The sequence below is a fragment of the Macaca fascicularis genome, chromosome 3 (assembly GCF_037993035.2).
Source record: "Macaca fascicularis isolate 582-1 chromosome 3, T2T-MFA8v1.1".
In the NCBI taxonomy this organism is placed as follows: Eukaryota; Metazoa; Chordata; class Mammalia; order Primates; family Cercopithecidae; genus Macaca; species Macaca fascicularis.
Window position 1 is genome coordinate 139,021,132 of NC_088377.1, and position 17,969 is coordinate 139,039,100.

At 35.0% G+C, this 17,969-nt stretch overlaps 1 protein-coding gene across 7 annotated transcripts in view; it reads left to right on the forward strand.

Annotated features, from left to right (window-relative positions):
- CACNA2D1 (calcium voltage-gated channel auxiliary subunit alpha2delta 1) overlaps positions 1-17,969 on the forward strand; it is a 498,928-nt gene that overhangs the window by 84,420 nt on the left and 396,539 nt on the right. For all 7 annotated transcript variants that reach the window (XM_005550361.4, XM_005550362.4, XM_005550363.4 and 4 more), the window contains exon 2: positions 6,905-6,986. In XM_005550361.4, coding sequence (XP_005550418.1) covers positions 6,905-6,986 — 82 coding nt within the window. The remainder of the gene's footprint in view (positions 1-6,904; positions 6,987-17,969) is intronic.

A 17,969-nucleotide genomic window follows, 5' to 3' on the forward strand; every position in this document is an offset into this window, starting at 1 on the left:
TTGAGACTGAGTCTGGCTCTGTCGCCCAGGCTGGAGTGCAGTGGCCGGATCTCAGCTCACTGCAAGCTCCGCCTCCCGGGTTTACGCCATTCTCCTGCCTCAGCCTCCCGAGTAGCTGGGACCACAGGCGCCCGCCACTTCGCCCGGCTAGTTTTTTTGTATTTTTTTTTTTTTAGTAGAGATGGGGTTTCACCGTGTTAGCCAGGATGGTCTCGATCTCCTGACCTCGTGATCTGCCCGTCTCGGCCTCCCAAAGTGCTGGGATTACAGGCTTGAGCCACCGCGCCCGGCCAAGCTTATCTTTTCTAAATTTTCTTCATCTCTTAATTTTTCTCATCAGTGAAAGATGAATAATTTTTATGATGACTAAATGAGAGAATGCATATTAAACACTTTAGCATAGAGATAGTATAAAATAAGGTCTCAAGGCATTTAGCTATTAGCTCTGTGTTGGAAAAATGCTGAGATACTATTATTAAACAAAGGACTGGAGGAGGGATAAGATGAAGAAATTGATGGTATGGAGTCTGATGACTGGGGAGATGATTTTCCAACAAGGAGAAGGGACATAGAGGGTTTATAGTATGGGGAGGAAAGCTATTGAGTTCAATATTGTACATATTTGAAAGGAATGGTGGGACATCTAGATGAAATGATCAAATGGTAGTTAAGGTAGAACTGGAGCTCAGATTTAGATATTATATATGGAGATTTTGAAGAAGTAGAAATAAAGAGAAGTAAGGAAGCAGAATGGCACATAAAATCAAAGACAGATGCTGAGAAATGACCAATTTGGCTTTGGGAAAATGTAAAGGAGTCAGATGATAATAATATAAAAGGAGAGACCAGGGAATAGGGTCATAGGAGCCATAGGAACATGGGTTTCAAGAGGGCAGTGGAGCAGTGGTGAACATTGGGTAGGAAAAGGATAAGAAATAGTTCTGTTGCAAATGTACCTTGACTGCATAGGGAAACTCTGTAGCTTCTCCTTGTTTTCTTTCACAAGTACCATCCATTGTTCTTACTCTTCTGACTAGCTATCATGTTCAAGTCCTGCCTTTATAACACTGAAACCTCTGTTACTATTGGAGACTTGGAGCCAGGGAATATACATTTCTAACAAGCAGTGTTAAGTGTGTTCTTGCCATTGCGTATTTGAAAAATTCCATGTATTTTCTCATGGAAACAATGTACCTATTAGTCAAGGTCTATTATACCTGTACAACAAGATATACATGAGTTGCCATGCACTTTCTTGAGCTAGCCAAAGATTGCATATATTTTTATCTAAGAGAAAGATTTTCAAACTATTAAACTTTCTTAGAGCAATTTGATTTCACAATAATTTTAGGATTTTGTTCTTTTAAAAATGCTTGTATCAGGTGATTTAAAGTGTGGTGTGTATACTCAGCCCTCCTCATTTAGTCTCTGCAGTATATTCATAAGTTATCACGCAAAAAATGCAAAAAATAAAAATTTGAAATCTGGTAATTTGGTATTTTCACAGTTTCTTATAAGTATTATGATAAAATTCTTGGTTGCATAGAAAAAGGGTTAAGGAGCTAAGTGTTGTTTATGCAAATATTAAAAACATTTTAGTGAATATTTTAGTAGTCCTTGTTAATTTAGAATGTGTGGAGATCTTGAAATTGTCAGGACCGTCAACTGCCTTTCCTTGTCTTTCTTTCTCACCTGCTGGTATCTGCCCCACATTCATCTGAATGCCTTTTTCCCCCGAACTTGCTCTCCTCAGACTATACTAGTAAGAATTTCACACAGCCATACTGATTAATACCAGTGGAAACTGATGACCTCCAGTATAATGCCAAGTCCTTAAATACTCTCCAGCTATTCTTTTTAAGCCTCCAATTTTTCTTTTCAACTATCTACCTTAATACCTACTTCTTGTCCCTTAACAGATGACTGGTCCTCCTTCATTACAAAGAAAATAAAGAGCAGTAGGTAAAACTATCTCAACTTTTCTCGTTATTCCAGTTATTTCAATTTACCCCAAATCTACATTCTCTTTCCATTTTCCAGAGAAGAAGTATCCTGTCTTCTACCCATGGATTAGATTTCTCTTTGGTTCTACTTATTTCTTAATTCATCCCTCACTTCCACATTCTCACGTTGGAAACTAGAAAAAATATCTGGAACCTTTTAAAGGACAGTTGTAGGGGAGAAAAGATTTCTTACCTATTGCAAGATTCACAGCTGAGATCTCCTATAACATAAAAGACAAATAGCAAGAGAAAAGCATATGAATTAAGTTTTATGTGACACAGGAACCTTCAGAAAATGACCCCAAAACCTATGGAAAACTGTATGTTTTTATGGACAGTACTGCAGAAGTATGATTAGAAGATGAAAGGGTATGATCTACTAATAAACTAGGGAAACTTAGCAAGACTTGTTTATTCAGTACTTCTTGGAGTCTCTGTGTGATGTTCCTTCCCTTTGGGTATAGGGCAGGACACTCGCCACATGAGAGTCTTCAGGGGAGAAGGGAGGGAGGTCAGACAGTGACCTTCCTAGGCTTTATTGTCTGCCTCGTGGGAGAAGGTCAGAAAGACCTCCTTGCTTTTGCTGTTTTCTTAAACACCAAGGTGCCCTGTTTGGGGGTGGCATTTCCTGTATCCCATCATTGTCAATAAATTACATGTTCTCTCCTGAATCTTTGATATTTCCTTCTCCACTTGCCTTTCTCTTTTTGCATAGAAATAGGCTCACTTCTATTCTATTAAAAACCAAAAAGAACACTGATTCCTCATTCTCCATGTTTCATTCTCCTCAAAGATAAGGTGGGATAAATTTTTCACCTTATTTGATGACTGTATACTTCTTTCTTCTGTTTGGAAACTTCTCTCTGCTTTGGCTCTTGCGATACCATTGTTCTTGGATTCCTTTTTCTATACTACTCAGGTTCCTCTGTTTGTTTTTTAAATGTACCTTTCCAGATTTGTAACTACTGTTTATTTCCTTCCTTTCGCTCTTCACTCTACTTCGGGAGTTATACATTGATCTTAATTTCTATGGAGATTTCTCTTTCAAGAGCTCTAAACCCATGCCATTCAATTGCCTAGTGTATGTTTATACTTGAGTCTCCCCAAAACACCTCTAATTGAACCAATAAAAATGAACCTGTCAATGTCCCTTTAAACTGTTATTTCTCCTATACTTACTTTCTATGCCACAATTTCCCATCATCCTCTACCTGAGAAACTCCCTGAATCATCCCACTTTCTTCCTGTCATTCACTTTCTATACCCAACAGTGCATGAAGTCTTATTGTCCATCCTTCAGAATTTCTGTTGCGTTAGTTGCTTCTACTTGGCCTCCCCTTCTTTTTCCTTTATCCCTTCCACCACCACTAAATTAGTCTGAGTCCATCTCATTTCTTACCTCTTAACTAGACTTTCTGTTTGTGATTTCTTTTCTCCCTGTAAACTACCATCCACTCAGTGTCAGGGAAATAATTTAATCATGTTTATATACATTTACGTGATCTTTTTACTCTCTGACTTCTCATTTTCTAGTATCTCTCCATTATTTTGAGAATATAATCTAAATGTTTCAGAATCGTATTTAAGACCCTTGGCCTGACCCATCACTCTTCCCTATCTCTCCTGCCCTCATTCCATACCTTTTGCTGAACCAAGCTTGGACTCAATCATTTGAATCTCTTTATGTTACTGAACATGTCATGTTTTACATTCTCTCCGCCTTCGTTGTTACTTCCCACTCTGCTCAATTTTGACAAGTTCCACTTGTCTTTCAAATATGACTTCAAGTAGCTACTACTCCAGAAAGCCTCTTCTATCAACCTCCTCATACCACTACTTACTAAGCATTGACTCTCTTGTGCTTCCTCAAACATTTCCTACCATGTTCTTCTTGTTGTTTTCTCTCTCCCTCCCAGACCCAGTTTTAAACGCAGCCTGCATCTCCATCTTTTAGTATCTTTTCCAGCAGTTACTAGTACATGTTGAATGGATTGACAAAGAACCACAATGAATTCTTCCTAGTGGAGTGCTATGTTAGTTGCTTATTACATGAAAAAGCTGTATCCTCTGTAATTTCCCCCAAATTTTATAGTGTCTTCTGTATAAATTTAATAAAATAGTGCTTAGTGATTACATATTTGTGCGTGACAATTTACCAAGAAAGAGAAAGACTGATAAAAATTTTTTGCTCATATGAGTGTTTTCACTTGAGTAATTTTTTACTTTCATGATTAATGGGGCCTTTCCTTATTTTCTATTTTTTATAAACTTTTAATTCCAGGTTGAAAGCCTGAGTGCCTAAGCATTTCAGAAAACCAGGTTAACACCTCATATTTATAAAAAATAATCCTTGCTCCTATAAAGTGTTCCTAACAGCTTGTCAGTGGGGTAGGGAAGACTGGATGGGTTCTGAATTGCTTTTCAGCCAAAGCAGGTTCACCTCAATGAACATTGGTAGTGACAGTGCACTTGTGACAAGTTAGAATGCATATTTTGCATCAGTTTAGTATAAATCAGAATTCAGGGATGAGTTACATTCACTTCCTTACATATATATTCTTTGCCTCTCAGTTTCGAGCTAAAGGGATGTATAACTTGTCTTACTATTTGTCAGTGTTGCAAATTATATTTGAGAAGAGATGACTCATTTTCTCTAGGTTCTAGTACTTGTTCAGCACCTGCTTAGAGAAATGAGATAGTCTCATCTAAATTAGGAAATTATTGTATCAATGGTTTTTGCTCCTACCTGTATCATACTGTAATTTTTTGTATTTAATATAAAAATGGGACACAGCTGTATTTACTAAGAGTATTTACTTAAAATATTTTTCAAATATAGGCACCAGCGAATAAGTAGCACTAGTTAAAATATTATTCTAACAATTTTTCTCTATTTTATCCTTACTCTCTTTTGTTTTTTGTTTCTTGATATTCATTTACCTTTTTCTATCCTGTTCATACAGTGTGATTTAATAAGTATTCTTCCTTATTTTCATATGTGCTAAAGTATTCCTAGTTGTAATGTATTTCATTTAGTAACTAGTTTGTTTCATATGTCAGTGAAGCCTCTGTGTTTTCCTCTAAGGCATTTCATCCTTTTCTATAACTGACTTTCCATTTTTTTCTTCCTCTTCTCTGCTCATCATTCTTGAAATGCTCTCTTCCATGTCATTTAAATCTCTTTTCCACGTCATACTTTTATTCCATTTTTATTTTGTTATATTTAAATTTATCTGAAAAAATATATTTACACTACTTATATTTATATTTAAAAAATTATATTTATACTACTGGATTTCTTCCCTAAGGAAGAGAAGACATACACAATTACATCTCCATGACTGAAATTATACATAGATATGTAGAGAAAAGTTCAAATTCAAATATAAATCATCTAACATTCTTACTAGCTTACTAATGTTTCTTTATACTTGCCTTGGCAAAAAGGAATACACACTTTAGGTCTACAACCTGAGGAAGAATAAGTGAAATATATGGAGGAATACAAATTAAGTGATTTTAATATGAATAGGGAAGATTTTGTGGTTCTATTTGGCAATATCTCTAATACCAGGAAAAAGTGATATAGAACATGGATTTAGGGTCTTCTAAAATATCCTGACATCCATAGCTCATATTTTAAGATGTCATTGCATAATGGTCATCTAAGATGTACATTGTATACCTGAAAAAGATTTGAACTTAAATCCTTCAATCACAATTGTAATGATCAAAACTACTGCTTTAAAATTTGGATCTAGTAATTCCAGTAATTACTTGGATCCAGTAATTCCAAATCTAATTGGATCTAGTAATTCCAAATCTAAGAGCCTCGCTAAGGAAATATTCTTTTTTTTTTTTTGAGACGGGTCTCGCTCTGTTGCCCAGGCTGGAGAGCAGTGGCGTGATCTGGGCTCACTGCAAGCTCCACCTCCGGGGTTCATGCCATTCTCCTGCCTCAGCCTCCCGAGTAGTTGGGACTACAGGCGCCGGCCACCACGCCTGTCTAATTTTTTGTATTTTTAGTAGAGACAAGGTTTCACCGTGTTAGCCAGGATGGTCTCGATCTCCTGACCTCGTGATCCACCTGCCTCAGCCTCCCAAAATGCTAGGATTACAGGCGTGAGCCACAATGCCCAGACTGGAAGTAAAATATTCTTATGCTTCATGCTCTAAGATATTTGTGGTAGTGTAGTATCTAGTGGTTAAAAGCTGATGATTTCTTAAATTTCCCTTTAAAAAGGAGGATGGTCAAGTATATTATGGAATATAGAGATAATGGAATATTAAGTGGCCATGATAATGGAATATTAAGTGGCCATTAAAAATAAAATGTTTACAAAATGTTTGTAATGCCATGGGAAAGTACATATTGTATGATATAAAGCTAAAAGATACATGAATTTTATATAACATGCTTTCAACTATGTGAAGGAATTTTAAAAGACTAGAAGGGAATGCATCAAATTGTTGAATGTTCTACCTGGCTGGTGGAATTTTTCTTGCATTTTACAAATGGTCTGCATTTAGTATAATGTTACTATTATATTCAGAAGACTTGGAAGCTAAAAGATAAAGTTTGTAGTTTAGAATGTTTAATAGCTATTTAATGGAATTTTAATACAAAATAAGCAAATTGTTTACTCTCATTGGACAAGACATCAATGTCATTTTTCTCTTTTGATTTGGAGGCATTTCAGCATCCTGAAAGCCTGCACACTAAAGATTCAGTGCTTTTGCAATTTAAAGCTGGAGTGGAAGGGTGGACATAGTTGGTGCTAGGAGGGAGAATAATTTAAGGGCATTTTAATGAATTATCTGTAGCATGGATATAAAATATCAGCGTGTGACTTTTATTTGCCAGAGATCTGATAGAATATAATCTTTTCTGATTTCTGCAGTATCAAATCATGGGTGGATAAGATGCAAGAAGACCTTGTCACACTGGCAAAAACAGCAAGTGGAGTCAATCAGCTTGTTGATGTGAGTAAAATCCACCAAAGAGATTTCTTAATCTTTTCATTAATTCAAATGCAGTTCTATCTTCTAGGAAACTATATCTCTATATTACAAATGGGATGTGATTTCTCATGTGGGTCTGGTGGTGAAATTCTGAGAGACACCTTTGGTACTGCTAGTTACTGTGAACAAGAAATGCCATCCTTAAAAACTAAGGAAACTTTCTCAGCACACTTTGCAGTTGATACGTAGGTCTCACTTAAATAAGTCTGCGTGTCATGTATACTCTCCATAAATTTAAGTAGGGAAGTCATGTACTTACTATTATAATGTTTCCATTCTTCAGAATATATTTAATAATCCCTCATACAGTGGTGACTTGAACTCCTGTGATGGATTCTTTTGAATATCCTCAGTGAAAACACATCTTTATTCTTTGAGGGTAAAAATTATTTGAAAAGTGTTTACAGGCATGTCTAGAGATTAGAGTTAGTCATTGAGATCAGTAATAACGGTTTTGGTGCAAGATAAGGAGACTCTATAAAAGATGATTTTTCTTGTGACTTATGAATTGGCTATGAAAGTCACTCTAAAACGATGTTTGAGTGACAGCAATATATAAATATTTGTATGGCATCTTAACTAGATTATTTTCCATGGGTAAGAGCATTTACATGTATAGGTTCTGTAAGATTTATTAAAAATTAAATGTCACTTTTTAAGGGCCTCACTACTTTCATTTCAATGTAAATAATACATTTGAAAGTATTCTCATCTTGTATTGTTAGTGATGAAATGAGGCCTTTTATTTTCCAAAAATGTGATGAGTCAATGAGATAAAGTGGTATAAAAGCAGCTTGATGTATAATATATGACTATTTATCATGCAAGTATGTATGAGAAAATGGAATGTGTGGTTACTTCATGTATTAATAGAAATTCTTAAGGAAACCACATACATATATACTTCAAAAAATTATACTAGAATCTCTTTATAAAACAACTATAGAGTGTGTTGAACAAACCTAAGTATCTGTGAGATAAGGGGAATATGTTTGGAAATGAAAGGTGTTCCCTGCGAATAACAATGATCAGATTTAATTCTAGTCAGTGTATTATGTTGAGCAGGTAATATGTCCCAGACACTGTGCGGGCTGCCAAAGATAAATAAAGAAACAGTATTCCTCTCCTCAGAGAACTGACACTCTGTTGATAAAAACAAATCTCAATTACTGATGGTGCAAAGAAACTTGAAAGTTATTGTGTGCCGATGCTTGGGATCTGTAGTGATTCACTGTGGGAAACTAAATTAGAATATGAAAGTGTGTAGGTAGTAAGTGAGCCTCTGCGAAAGTCATGGAGTTTATTTGGAAGCACCACCAAATCTTCTTTGTTAATTTTCATTTGGACACTATTTAGATTGAGAGCAAATATTTTATTTAATCATAATAAGAAAAAAAAAGAAATTACAGGTTCTGGTGAGAAATTACATGACTGTTTTATCAACAGGTGGAGATTAAAAATAAGCTGCTCTTGGGAGCATCTCCCTTACTCTGTGAGTGCTTCCCCAGCCTCAAAAAACAACTTGCTTGGCTGGCCTCATTGTTCCTTTTGGTGTTAATATGTGAAACTTTTCTTTCTGAATCTGCTTTTTTGCAATGACTCATTAACCAAAAAGAAGTCTAACTGGTTTCTATTATGCTTTATGAAGAATAGATTACTAAGAAGAGTATAGCTATTGATGAATGAATCAATGACTCTTTCTGAATTAACATAACAAAATAGAATGGAAAAGATGAAAGAAAATCTCTCTAGTTTTCTGTTTATGGGATACATACCTCTTTACGGTGACAGAAAAATTCCAAATTAATGAATAATATGTTAGATAACTGGGGTGGTGGGAAGAGTGTTAGAGCAGAATTCATTATTGGAAAAAGAATTTAAGTACTAGGGCACACAAAGAGTATCATCTTACACAGACAAATGATTCCATATTGCCTCATTCCTTTTGAGGAAGAATGTCAGAGTTTAGAGTGAACTTTGAGCTGAGATTGGGGGTGTTGGATACATGGTGAGGGCCAGAAGTTGAATAAACACAGGAGTTTAGCAGGGCTCCAGGTTGAAATTTAATATTGTAGAAATGAAGGTTCTTCAAATTACAAATTACATTCATTTTTTACTGACTTCACAGGGTACAATTAGCTTTTTACATGAAGGCCAAGAACCAACACAGGTACCATGGCTAAAGTAATATATTTTTTGTGATTGTGCCACTGCACTCCAGCCTGGGCCTCAGAGTGAGACCCTGTCTCAAAAATAAAATAGTAATATAGTTTTGCAATTTTGTGAAAATTGCTTTATTGTATCCTAAAATAGTAGCCCACAGAAAGTTGCTAATATTATTGAATACATTCAGTGCTTCAACTTTACAAATGTGAGATTTTTCCCAGGTTACCTGCCTGTCTTCTGTTAAAGATCACGAGTGAATAGGGTTGCTTAGGACTATTGTCCGTGATGCATTAGACTTTTAAGATGTCTTTTATTAGATTATTCCATTACTGAACCATTTGGAGAATACATATGTCCATCAGTTGTATATGCTTATCCACAAGGTGGGTAAAATAATTGAGAGAAGGTTAAAATTTTGTTTTAGGTTACACAACTATTAAATAGGATGCAACTCTGAAATTTGAAACACCTTCTTGTATGCTTTAGAACATATGTTAATAGCATTTTTTGTCCTTATTTGTACCTTGAAAAAATAAGCAGATTCCCTACGTAAACAAGGTCAGTATATCTGATTATGCTAATGCTCTTTTTATAAAAGATATAAATTATAAGAAACCAAAGCTCCGCCAGCAACAATTACCTACTCATGATGTTTCCATTTGATTTTTTTTTCCAAAAAGAAAAAAGTGGAAGGAAATTTTAACATATAATATACATTCATAATTTAAAACCTCCCATTTCTGTTGATACCACAGAAATGGTTTGTTTGTATATCCATTGAGATAATTGCTAAGAATGATACAGAAAGTAAATTTTCACTGATTTTTTTTCTTCATGGTCTTCTAACTGAAGAAAACACTTAATATTTCAAATGGAGTATTATAGCATATCCCTCTGAAAAATCCCTAAGGCTATTTTACCTTGGTTCTGCCAATTGCCAGCTTTAGGATCTGGCCAAGATATTTAATCTCATGGAGTTGTTGGGATTAATGATACAATCCATATAAATTATTTATTGACATATAATGAGAGCTCAACAAATGTCATTCATTTGTCATATTACTTGGTGGCGTTGTATAAGTTGGGGTACAGCCTGGACCAGTATGACAAACATACAGGCTAAACACATATTTTACTGTCACATAGCAGTTGAGAGGTAAGCTGTCGAGGGCTGGCAGGGTGACTCTGCCATCCTTAGCGTGTGGCTTCCATGCCTGGATACAAAATTATTCTTCCAGTTGCTTTTTATTTCCCAGTTGTCCTGTAAAGGGAAAGAGATTTGGAGAGAAGATATCCAGTCATTTAAGAGTAAGACGTTTTGCTCACATTCCAGTGGTTAGAATTTAGTCACATCTAACTCAAAATGTGTCAAAGAAGTGGAGGCTTTTTCTGAGCAGCCATGTGCCCCACTAAAATTCTGTCACAATGGAAGGGGACAGAACCAATAGTGGAGGACAAGAGCAGTCTTCACTTGTATGTATTATTATCTGAATATATAAAAATGTATTAAAGCTATATTAACAGAGATAGAAGCTGTATTTACACATTTAAAATATTATAGACAGAAAAATAGGAGAACAATCCCCAAATTTAGAAAAATATATATGTATTTTTAATAGTCTGGATTATAGAATATTTTGAAATATATTTTATTATTTCTAAACACACACACACACATACTCCATTAGCTACTGCACTGACAAATGGCAAGGCTGATCATCACATATTTATGAATATATAACCTTTTAAAAAATTAAATAGTCTTAATATTCCTGAGAACAGTGTTTTAAAGTTAATGAAATGTTTACCATTGCCATTTTAAATGGTGCATGTGACATTGTTGTTATGAAGCTTTCTTCTTAAAGGTAAACTGTCTGACTTTCTCAAATTTTAGGATAGCATCTGCAAATATATTTAGAATAATGTGTTGATTAAATTTTTCCTGGAAGCTTAATTTTGAAGGTAGGCTTATTCTGCAGTGGCATTGCCATAGAACTTCCTGGCTTTTGATTCATTGTTAATGATTTATTAAGTGAAAATTTCAAAACCAATACCTTTACATTTCAATATGCTACTCAAAGATGTAAATATGAAATGTGTATAAATATTGAGCATTCAGCACTCTCAATTAAGATAGTATTTACATAAGCATTCTGAGTGAATAATTTCTTTTCATTAGTAATTCAAACTAATGCTTATTCTTTGACATTGTGGTCATGTCATCTCCTGTAAATAGAATATTCTTTTTCTAGGTGGCAGAGAGTTTAATATATTTACAAAGGGAGATACTCAAAAACAGAACACAATTAATCATTGGTGATCCTGACTAGGGAATCAGCAAGATGTGCAGGCAACAAGGAGGATTGGAAATCTTCAAGTCCGGGAGTGCTGAAAAAAGCTGTATTAGAATATCAGATATTAGAATTCCCTTTACCCAATTGTTTTGAGGGTAAAAGGCAATATAAAATTTTAAATAAGTTATGTGCTTTCTCACTTTCAATAAACAAATATATACTATTTATTATTAATTCCATATGTTTTGCTTTTATTCAGAGTTGCCTTACTTCCCTCAACAATTAAGTGCTATAACTAAATCAGCACCATAATGATGTAGGCAATTTAAAATTATCTTACACTCTGAATTTGCTCTTTTTGTCATAAGTAGAAAGAAATCTATTTTGACTGCAGAATATAGCACTACAAAGAGTGCAGAGAGTATGGATTCCTTTCACCATCATCCTGCCCCCGCCTCCCTGCTGCACTGGAGATTTTTAAGTAAGAAGCTATTTTTGTTTGAACAGTGGTTAATTACATTAATTTTCAAAGACACAGAATAAACTCAGGGGATTTCTAATTTTAGGGTGACTTTCAATATTTTCTCAAAAGATATTAAAACGTTTTTTTTTTAACCTTACCATTCTCATCCAGCCATTAATTAACATTCTGAAGTTATGCTACTATTTGAGGGATATGTTATTATTTATTATTTCTCTAAATATATATTTAGTGCAGTGGTTCTCAGCCAGGGGCTGTTTTGTGCCTTGGCATATATTTGGCAATCTTTGGAAATATTGTCATTATCATAACTCAGGGCATGGGATGGTATGGAAATACTTGTGATTATCATAACTGGGGGCATGGGGTGGTTGCTACTTGCATAGTCTTGGTAAAAAGGCCGGTGAGGCTTTTAAACATCCTACAATGCATGAGACATCCCTTCACAACAGATAATTATCTGTAAAATGTCAATTGTACTAAGGTTGAAAAACTGCTCAAGAAGAACTGAAGAATCTGAGTGTATGAAATTCTTTAAATGAATATAAATTTGTAAAATTGTATATCAGCATTGGTAGGTATCAGTTTTGCTTTAGAAAAGCCATTTGTTAATAAGGTATGACAGTTATGGGCAAATTAAAACCGGACTGCTTTGAAAAATTGTTTTACTGGCAGTGAAATGAATTTAGGTCGTTTGGGGTTAGAGACATTAAACAGGCAGCTCACTCAGCCTATGGTTAATTATTTTTAAATTTAGTTTTAATGAATTTAGTATGATCTTTTTCACTTTTAATTGCATATGAATTTTCTGGCAAAGTATATACTCAAATTACAATTTATATATAGCTTCAGATATGGAAAAAGAGAGGCTAGGTTAATTAATTACCTCTGGAATTAAGAAATAACAACAACAAAACAGGTAGAGAGTTTCTGTTATTTATGTATGTTAATATTTTCCTTGTTTTGAATCTAGGTATTCTTAAACATGAACTTAAAATTTACTTTTTGTACCAAACACCTTTATCCTAAAAACTGAAAGATTCTTTCATCTTTGTTATAGTTTAGTTTTTCTGTTCAAGGGACAACCTGCATTTCTGGTTAAATATAATCACCCATTCCTATGTATAATATGGAGAAAATTAAGTGTCCTGTTTGCAATTGTCACTTGTTCTTTTCTTTCTTCCATCTTTAATATATTGCTTGGAAATGTCACCATCATGTTCTTGTTAATAGGAGCTAGGGCAAGTAGCAGTGTGTGCTGGAGAACGCTCACCAATTGTGACTTCGTTCTTCCTAAATATCCTTCTAAAGATGATGCTCCATTTGAAATGTTATAGTCCTAGCTAAGAAGCTGTATCACAGCAAATAGAAAGAATAGAGTGGCTAGGGAGACTCGTGAGTTGGGTATTAGAATGCTAGTTTGATACAGTTATCATTGGAAAAGTATGCACTATAAATTTGAGGATATGAGCAAATGATGTATTTATATGTGTGCATATATGTATGTGGTATGTATATAATTGCATGTGTGTGTATATATATATATTCGGATTGTGTTTATAGTGAACAAATTTATAATTCAGATTCTTCCTGTGCACTGATTGCTGTGATAGCCACTAGAAGTTCTGAGCTTGGTGGTTTACTAGTCTAAAATAGGTTGGGTAGACTAGAGAATAAGATATAAACCAATATCCTTTTATCATCCTTCATAATTATGTCTCAATATGCCTTTCACTCTATTTTCCCATAACTCCTTGTATTACACACATTCTGATCTCTTTCATCCCTTACTGAATCACTTTTCCTCCAAAACATGGCTATAGTTTCATTTATGTGACTGTTGCAGCCTATGTGATCTTAATTTCTGGGAATTCTGACAGCATACATTTCTATGTCTCTTCATTGGAACACTCATATTCTTCCTCACACTGATCACTACCTTATTTTGTGTATTTATTCTATTGGTGGAATTTAATTATTGTATCAGTGTTGTATTTGTAGTCTATTATGTAACTGCGTAGTAGCTTGGTCATTGTTTTAGGCTTAAAATAAATGTTGATTTTTAAATACAGGGAAGAAGTTGTTTTATAAATTATAAAAATACAGGGAAGTTACATTCCTAGCAAAGCCTGATACAGAATCAGTATCCATTCACTAATTCATGCACTCATTAGTGATCGTGCCAGGCACTGTGCTATGCACTGGTTATGCACCAGTGAACAAAACAGACAAAAATCTTTGTCTTCCTGAAATTTACCTTCTGGTGAAGGGGAATAGAAAATACACAATAAATATGACGGTTATATAAATTATATATGTTTGATGTTCACATGTGCTTAAAAGTAGCACAATAGAAATATCAAGTCATAAAAAATTTCAAAGGTAGTGTCCCAATTCAAAAAGCTAGGTTATAGGGAAAAGAAAAAAAGGCCATAATTTGCTTAGAGTGAAGATGCAGGGAATCAAATGTGATTTTTAAAAATGACATTAATACAATATCATGCATCTTGTAAAATGATTACCTATAGTTTCATAAATGCACACACACTAAGATGAATTAATATATTTTAGCAGTTGTTATTTGCATTAGTTATTTACACAGCAGCCCTAAACACAATTGACAATATGCTAAAGAGTAAGACATTTTAAAAGCCTGACTTTTATTTAGGAGATGACATCATTTATTATTTTAATCAAAGGGAAGGAAGAGGTTGAAGATATCAGAGACTAATTAGAAATGATTACATAATTTTTATGACAAAATTCATTTTGTTAAAACTCAGCTAATTTTCATAGGAGAAAAGGAGGTTTTGTTGGTATTGTCTTTGTTGTCGTTAAAAGTATATTCTAACATCAATTCAGATCTCCAGTCACTAGTTACTCTTTACCTTAGATGAAGGAATCTTCACATTTCTCAACATTTCTATGTGATGACCAGCTTAGATGATGAGGAGACTTATGATAAATAAAGAAAAAAGATACTTACGATATATAAAAATATTGCATTAGTATTTGTTTAGTTAAGGGAACTTTGATCCTTGAAAGTGATCAAGAAAGTACATTATATCATTCTTTTGTGTTAATACACCCTTTAAAGAGAAGACATTCTTAGTTGCTAAGGAACACGTAGTTCAAAAGCCCAAGGAATACTTAATAAAGGAAAAAAAAAAAGTATAACCCACAGACAAACCATCCCACGTTGCAAAATTCAACTAAAATTAAGTGAAATTGATTTTGTGGGTATCTGAAGCAGCAGAGGTGACAATGAATCACTTTTCTTGCCTTCATTAGTATTGAAGATATTGAATTTACTCCTGTTATCCAATAGATAGTGGAATTAGAATGATGGTGGGAAATATAATGTAACACTTTCTTTTAATCCCAATTCTCATTATTTTGAGGTAGGATGATATTTATTTATCCAGTTTGTGTACAGTTTTATACAATGTTTGTTCATTTTGATATTTTTAGCTTTTCTGTCATCTTTCTTCTTAGAACCTCACACAATTGTGAAGGTAACAATGGGTATACTTGAACTAATTTCATTATATCCTGATGCCTAATGGAAATTGTATGTTGCTCACAATGGAGCTCATCTTTCATATTCATCAGAATCTAATGATAAATGAAATGAAAATGCAAACTAATAATAAATACTGTTAATCACAACTTCAGACATGCAGTTCTGTTAGAATTTTTCATTATTAGGAACAGTGAATCACTCAGGAAGTATATTGTTGACCTACTCATTTAAAAAATAATAGGCAGGGTGCTGTGGCTCAAGCCTGTAATTCCAGCGCTTTGGGAGGCTGAGAAAGGCGGATTGCTTAAGCCCAAGAGTTCAAGAACAGCCTGGATAACATAATGAGATCCTATTTAAAAAAAAAAAAAAAAAAAACTAGCTAATTTAAGCAAACTCAGGAGGAACCTGGCTTTCAGCAAGAACTCAAGTTATTTAGAAAATAGTTTGTTCCAAGGAAGGGCAGTTCAGAGGCAAGGCAGGCTCAGAAGCTATCATTGTTGACTCTGCTGGGAACTCTTCACAGCTAACTCATTATTATCGAGAGAACCCACCCCTGATAGTTAACGTGGGTTCTTTTCTGTTTCCCTAAGCATCTTGGCTGGTTTGAGAAATAAAGAGAAAGAGTACAAAAGAGAGAAATTTTAAAGCCGGGTGTCCAGGGGAGACATCACACGTCGGCAGGTTCCGTGATGCTCCCCGAACCGTAAAACCAGCAAGTTTTTATTAACAATTTTCAAAAGGGGAGGGAGTGTATGAATAGGGTGTGGGTCACAGAGATCACATACTTCTCAAGGTAATAAAATATCACAAAGCAAGTGGAGGCAGGGCAAGATCACAGGACCACAGGATGGGGTGAAATGAAAGTTGCTAATGAAGTTTCGGGCATGCATTGTCATTGATAACATCTTATCAGGAGACGGGATTTGAGAGCAGACAACCTGTCTGACCAAAATGTATTAGGTGGGAATTTCCTCATCCTAATAAGCCTGGGAGCGCTACGGGAGACTGGGACTTAGGCTTTGACTGTAAAAGACAGCTGCCCCCAAGGGGCCATTTATAGGCCTACCCTCAGGGCGCATTCTCTTTCTCAGAGATGTTCCTTGCTGAGAAAAAGAATTCAGCGATATTTCTCCTATTTGCCTTTGAAAGAAGAGAAATATGGCTCTGTTCTCTCTGGCTCACTAGCAGTCAGAATCCAAACTGTCATCTCCCTTGTTGCCTGAACATTGCTGTTATCCTGTTCTTTTTTCAAAGTGCCCAGGTTTCATATTGTTCAAACACACATGCTCTGCAAACAATTTGTGCAGTTAACGCAGTCATCACAGGGTCCTGAGGCAACATACATCCTCCTCGGCTTATGAAGATGATGGGATTAAGAGAGTAAAGTAAAGACAGTCATAGGAAATCACAAGGGTATTGATTGGGGAAGTGATAAGTGTCCATGAAATCTTCATAATTTATGTTCAGAGATTGCAGTAAAGACAGGCATAAGAAATTATAAAAGTATTAATTTGGGGAACTAATAAATGTCCTTGAAATCTTTACAATTTATGTTCTTCTGCTGTGACTTCAGCCGGTCCCTCCATTCGGGGTCCCTGACTTCCCGCAACACATTATGTTAGTCTTCTATTGCTATGGTGACAGATGACTAAAAACTTACTGGTTTAACACAATGCAGATTCATTTTCTTACAATTCTGGAGATGAGAAGTCCTTTCTGTGGCTCATTTCTCCTTCCCTTGGTCTTCAAAGCCAGCTGTGTTGGCCTGATTTCTTCTCATGCTGCCATTTCTCTGGTTTACTCTTCCTTAGTCACATCTTCCTCTTCCATTTTTAAGGACCTTTTTGATTCCACTGGCTAACTCTGACTATCTAGGGTAATCTTCTTTTAAGACCAGCTGATTAGTAAATTTAATTCCATCTGCAAACTTAATTTCCTTTTGCTATGTAACAACATATTAACAGGTTCTGGGGATTAGGATATGGATGTTTGGGAAGCTATTCTTCTGTCTGTCATAACCACCACTTCTATTGCTCAGTAGATCTGAATACTGTTTTCCTCCCACTAGTCTTTTCAGTTCCACTTCTACTAAACATTTGATCCATGCTATTTCATCCAACTGTCATCCTGTGGTGAGAGCATCTGATTGGCTCAGTGTGTTTATTTATACAGGTCTTTTGTATCTGGCTCTTTACATGCCATTGACTCAGAAGTTAACGGCTTGCAAGTCTGATAAAAGTCCTGATATAATTGGTTAGAAGTCAAGGACAAGGCCATACATTAGAATATTTCTAGCCATATGTAAGGGAGCTCCTATTTCATCAGGGACTGTCAAAGGGAAAGAATCCCTCAGAAAGATGTCTGTGGATATGACAGGAATCTTGATTGCTTGTCCAAGCCAATTTCCATGGAACGAAAGTACACATGCAAGTATTGGGAGATGGGGTTGTCAAAATTTACATATCTAAGATTTAATATGC